We start from the raw sequence: 6,357 nt of genomic DNA, 5'->3' as shown, positions 1-6,357 counted from the left end.
GATTCAACTCAAGAGGTTTCTAAGTTTGAAAACTGCACCCAACCTACCTACTCTTCCATCAAAGCAATGTCTTATTTTCCTGACATAAATTTTGAATACAATGTTCATCCTTATATTGCTTTATTAACACTAACTGGGCTCTTGCTGTTGAATAATGATTGAGAAGTTATTGGGCCGTCACAGACTCACATATCATAATTCAGCAATAATGTTGTGTGATTCAGAGATCCCAACAAACCATGTTGTCATGTAGGACCTCTGCCTCATGACTCTGTTGCTGCTGCAGACAAGAACGAAGAACAAGAAAAAATGAACGGTACTTTGACCTCTACGATTGTGAGATGAAACTATGTTTGTTTCAGTAAAAGTTTGGTAGAAACACATTGCATCGAAACATCATTCATCAGATAAACTCCGAAGTTTCAGTTTTCAAGTCTAGCATGCCGAGAAATGAATGAGATGAAAAGATTACTACTTTTTCAAAAGCAAAGGCCCAACGTTATCTCCAGTAGCTTTGTTGTGCTTCACATGGCTTCCATCACAGAGTGGGAAAGTCCCAGACCTCCAACACCTGCACCCACATAGCCATTAACTGAAGCTGTTGAACCTATACCATTCTTTTATCACTAACAAAGAAGGTAAAGAATTGGTCAACAAAACAAGCAAGCAAGCAGACATAGAAAACACGACTTGGGGATACTTTGGGAAGGAAATATGTACCAATGAACAATTTGAAAATCAAGAGACTGAATACCACTTTCCCTTTTTTTCTTTTGTTTTCCTGGTATTTCTCAACAACCAAACAGAGCATAAAATGAGAAAGTACCTGCAGTAAGCAGTGACGGGTTTGGCGAGCTCAGCGACTGGAACAGAGTCAACGACTTTCTCTTCCGTTTTCCTAATCTCTGGGTTTATAGTCTCTGCCCTCACCACCACAGCTCTCCTCGCTGCACCAGAGGAAGAGATGGGGAATTGGGTGCCGAAGCTTCTTCCTCCTCTGCCACTCTTCAGTGCCTCCATTGACGGCGATGATCTTGCGCTGTATGAGAACCCAGCTCCCACCATGCTCACCGATGCCATTGTGAAAATCCCTGTCTCTCACTTCCGTTTCTGGTGGAGAGGGTGAGTTGGTGGGGATCTATATCAAGGTGAAACTTGTGGAGGGCACGCTCCTTCTGATGCGTCGAAATCGAATGGGTGATGTAGTGCCACGTTTGTTGAAGAGGAAATTACGCTGCCTAACGGTCTTTTTGGGGCTTTGGACCGGGACTGAATCGACGGTTCTTTTTGGGGCCTTTGGGCCGGGACTGAATTGGTGGTTCACGTGCTCAATAAATTTACAGTAGCTGGGTTTTTAAAATTTTATGGGCTTTTAAAAAGGCACAATGATCCAACTCCTACCCCAACCCAGCCCATGGCCCAGCGAATATCTGACATAAAGTGCTGAATGAGGGTGTGGGACAAGTAGCAGCTGATTTAAAAAAATTCAGCTATTTAAACATGCACAGCTTACAAGGGTAGGGCTTGAATCAAAACAATAAGATATATTTTTTAAACGTGTATATATATATATAGTATATATTATATCCTTCCGTTTTCGATATGCATTTTTACATTTAAATACTATATATATTTTATTTAATAAAATTTAAAATATTAATATATTTATATATAAAAGATAAAAAAATAAATATTATTAATTTTAATTTAATAATATATATATATATATATATATATTTATGACATCACTAGTTCGATAGTGATTCAGTCACCAATTTGATCTTCGAATCGATAATTTTTTCTGTTCATTAATCGGTCTGATTCTAAAAACATTACACAAAACACATTTGACAGATAAAAATTGTTTCCTATGGTATTTTTAAATAACGCCTTTTAATTGTTTTATAATATTTTTACATGTTATTTGAGAGTTTTTTTTAATATGTAGAATAATTAAAAATAAAATACTAGATATAAATATTATTTTTAAAATATATTTAAAAATATTAAAAATAAGTTAAAATCATTTTAAATTTCCACACAAATTTTTATTTTATAAAAATTGGATAACAATTTTTAAAACCTATTTTTGTTTTAAAAAACATTTACCAAACAAACTTTCAATGCCAGTTTGTCATTCCACCTAGGTGCTTAGACCAAACCTAAATGGTTGGGTAGGATTCAATTTAGGTAGGTTATTATTAAGATGGGAACATAATTAAGTTGATTAATCATGATTAAATTAAAATTTGTTTAATTGTTAAATCAAATCTACTCCATTTAGGATTGTTTGATTTTGATTATTGTCCCAACTTAAGTCAAAGCTAGACTCGCATAATTTGTGAAAAAAATAATAATTAAAAAAAATATTTCCACTACTAAATATAGAATCCAAAAATATAATAATTCAACCAAAAAGGTGAGATAATAATAAAACTACTATATTAAAAAAAAACTATATTATGATTCAATTCAAATGTCTAAGAATTCTTTTACTTAAGCTAAGTTGATAATTTTGATTATTTATTTGGAAAAAAGGGTATTGTTGGATCACCTCTTACATCTATAAAAGAATAAAGGTATTATTTGATAATTTTTTTATAAGGCTTATTTAGAAGATTTTGAAAAATAATTTGGGAGAATTGAGCTTTAGACCCATTTGGCTTTGATAATTAATAAAGAATCCTTCAAACACCTATAATTGATTTCAAGGATATGAGATGAGAATAAACAAAAATACCCACTTAACTCATTTTTGTCTTTATTCTACCACCCTTCACATGCCACTATTCTTTCTTATTTAACAATTTTTGAATTTTTCATTATTTTTTAAAACTCTTTTATAAATAATTGAAAAATCAAAAATATTTTTTTATTTTTAAATTATAAATAACCAAAAATTATATTAATGATTCAAAGACTATTTTGGAAAATAATTTCTAAAAAAATATTAATTTAAATAAATAAAAATTACATTTTACATTTATTTTTATCTTTTATATTTTAGAAGTAAATAATTTAATGATTAAAATACTATTTAAAATAAATATATTCACTATTTTAATTTTTTTTATTAAAAAGTATTTTAAAGTTTTTTTTTACTATTATAAAATAAAGTGTTTATTTTTTTTAATCTTCTTTCTTCCTTATTTTAATAACTTTTTGAACATGACTTTTAGTAATAAGTTATATGAAATGTTTCAAATTTGTTTATTAAGAATTTATTTTAATGATTTGAATTAATTGAAAATTTATTAAAATAAGAAAAAGAAAAAGAAAGAAAGAGGATGGATGGAAAACTTTTATTTTAAGTACTTAATTAAAATGTTTTCATATGATCGAACTTTAGAAGTGAATTATATCAATACATAGTAGAGATTGAAATTTTCTTATATAAAAGGGTTGAAATGTATATTTACTTATTTTAGATGAAAACAAGTAGTTAAAAATTATATAGATTATATTTGAGTTTGGTTTTAAAATATTTTTCTAGTTTTTATTTTTTATTTTTAAAAATAATTTTTATTTTCTATATTGTCTCTTTTTGAAAATATTTTTAATTAAAAAATGAAAACTATTTTTTAAAATGAAATTGAAAACCTTGTTTAGTACTATTTTTTTTATATGAAAATAAAAAAATAATAAATTTTATTTATTTATTTATTTATTGCATCACTGTACAATTGTATTACACTAACCGTATAAGGGAAATGTGCTAAATGTACAAAGGTGTACAAGGCTACCCTTTGTGAAATATTATAATCGATTATGAGTCATTCCTTTATTTTTTTTATCACTCATGAATTGTATATATATGTCATGCACTTTATTTAATTCATGCATGAAAATTCCAATATTTTTCCTAATAATAATATTTGGAGAAAAAAAATTTTGACCTTAAATCATCTACCATCCTCTCAACTAAATCAATGAAAATATGGTTAAACACTCCTATGTGGACACATAACTTAGGAGAGATATAAAATTTGTGTCATTGTATAAGGGTATTACACTAAATGTACAAGGGAAATATACTAATTGTACAAAGATGTATAAGATTACCATTTGTGAATGATTTTAATTGATTCTAAACTACTTTTTATTTTCCTTGTCACCCAATAATTGTACAACTATGTCCTGCACTTTATTTAACTCTTACATGAAAATTCTAATATTTTTTCCAATAATGATATTTGGGGAAAAAAATTGACCCTAAGTCATCCACCATTTTCTCAACTAAACCATTGAAAATATGATTAATACACCTACATGGATATATAAATTAGGAGATATATGAAATTTGTGTCATTGTACAAGTGTATTACACTAACTGTACAAAGATATTACATTAACTGTACAAGGGAAATGTGTTGAATGTACAAAGAGTGTACAAGGTTTCTAATAGGTTTTATACGATTTTTAAATAATTTGAATTTGACATTAAGACGATTATTGATAGTTTTGTTTTTCTTTTTTTTTACCAAACTATGTCATTAAGACATTCTCTACAAAAATTAACACATAGGAAATAAAATTAAAATCAATCATATTTGAATTGTTCATTATAAGTAAACTAAATGAAATATATATTTTTACTATTTTGCCTTTGTAAATATAATTTCATTGTTATCAATAGAGATTAAAAAAATCATATTTAAATGACATTAAAAATAAACAAAAATTATTTTTATAACATTTTTATTTTTTAAAACCATTAATTTAAATTATGAAATTAGTTTTAAAGTTAAAAATATTTGTTGTAATTATAATTTTGAAGATTTCATGATTTTTATCTTATTACTTTGAAAAAATTGCTTTAATAAGAAAGTATTTATTTTAATGGTTTTAAATATTTAAATCTTTATTAAAAAATATTTAGGATTAGTGTGGAGAGCAATTAGATAATTTTGGAATGAAGAAATTTTGAATATTTTTGAAGACTTTAATTCGGCCAATTACCCTATTTACATTTTCAAAATTATTGGAAGGTTGGTAAATTAGTCTTATAAATATTGTCTTCTTAATTAATATATATATATATATATATATATATATATACATGTGAGTATTTACATTATATTCAAAAAAATAATAAACACCATGTGCCTAATTTGCAAGTTAGAAAAAAAAAATTAATAATATTTTATGAAGGAATTTAAAAAGTATTTATTATATGTTCTATAAATTTGAAAAAAATATAATATTTGATGATATCTAATTTACAAGTTAGAGTAAACAAATAATACTAATATTTTAGGAGATGTTTAAAAATTGTTTAATATATATGAGAAATAATATAGGTTTGAAATAAAGAATGATATTTATTATATTTTATGTAAGTTTGAAAAAAAGAATAATATTTGATAAGGTATTTAAAAGTTATTCACTGACAAAAATACATTTGGTAATAATAATTTTTAACCATCTTTCATATTTGATGAAGAAAAATGATTCAAGTTGGTTCCTCTGTTAAATAGGTGAGAGAAGAGCAAAAGAGTCAAAGAGAGAATGAGAAAGATGAGGTGATTGGTTAGTTTTTTCATTTAATAGTCAAGGGTATTTTAGAGATTTTTTAAAGATAATATCCTTACTCTCAATTTCCACTCTTTCATTAGGTGTTGGGCTTAAATATGAAACTTATATGGACCATACATTAATTTTTGGGCCCAGCTGGGCCCAAAACACAATTTTCCCAAATAATTTTTGATAAAATTTCTTAAGTCTTCTTTAATTATTATTAAAATAAAATTTGGTTTAGAAAATTAAATATAAAAAATGATTTTCTCGAAATATTCTCCATCAAGGTATTATATTCATATTCACAAGATACAAGTTCCTAAGAGTATTTTTCATCTTTCCCCATATTGTTTAAATAAATAAAAGAAAAATTGAAAATACCTCATAAATGTGTAAAATATAATTATTTTTAAAATGAATTATAAAAAGGTTGCTTTCTATCCAATGTTTGTCAAATGCATTTTTTCTAAGTTATAACTCTATTTTGAAGAAAATTACCAAACAGGGTCAAAGATTTCGAACTCAAACTAATAATAACAATAATAATAAACAAAAATAAAAAATAAAATCACAAGAGAAAACCACCTAACCTTTAAAAGTACGTAACATGTAATAATCAATATGTATAATGTTCTTATGAGCCTCTAAAAATATGAGCTTGAAGTAATCAAAGAAGATTTCACTAAACAAGTCCAAACCACTAATATAGGCATTATTAATTAATTATTATTATTTTTCAAATTTTGATACCTATGAGATAATCAATTTTTCTAAAAATTTAAATTTATAAAATTTGAACTCATAAGCATCATGTTCTCTAGCACCCTCCCTCACATATAG

The 6,357-nt window shown here is 26.1% G+C and overlaps 1 protein-coding gene across 1 annotated transcript; it reads right to left on the bottom strand.

Annotated features, from left to right (window-relative positions):
- Window positions 1-298: 298 nt before the first annotated feature.
- Window positions 299-1,124, bottom strand: LOC117933050 (CDGSH iron-sulfur domain-containing protein NEET). Its single transcript, XM_034854409.1, has 2 exons — window positions 827-1,124; window positions 299-571 (listed from the first exon to the last, which is right to left on the bottom strand). The coding sequence occupies exons 1-2, from the start codon at window positions 1,078-1,080 to the stop codon at window positions 472-474; spliced, it is 354 nt and encodes a 117-aa protein (XP_034710300.1). The 5' UTR covers window positions 1,081-1,124; the 3' UTR covers window positions 299-471.
- Window positions 1,125-6,357: the final 5,233 nt, after the last annotated feature.

The sequence above is a fragment of the Vitis riparia genome, chromosome 16 (genome assembly GCF_004353265.1).
Source record: "Vitis riparia cultivar Riparia Gloire de Montpellier isolate 1030 chromosome 16, EGFV_Vit.rip_1.0, whole genome shotgun sequence".
In the NCBI taxonomy this organism is placed as follows: Eukaryota; Viridiplantae; Streptophyta; class Magnoliopsida; order Vitales; family Vitaceae; genus Vitis; species Vitis riparia.
This window is presented reverse-complemented; position numbering and strand designations above follow the sequence as displayed.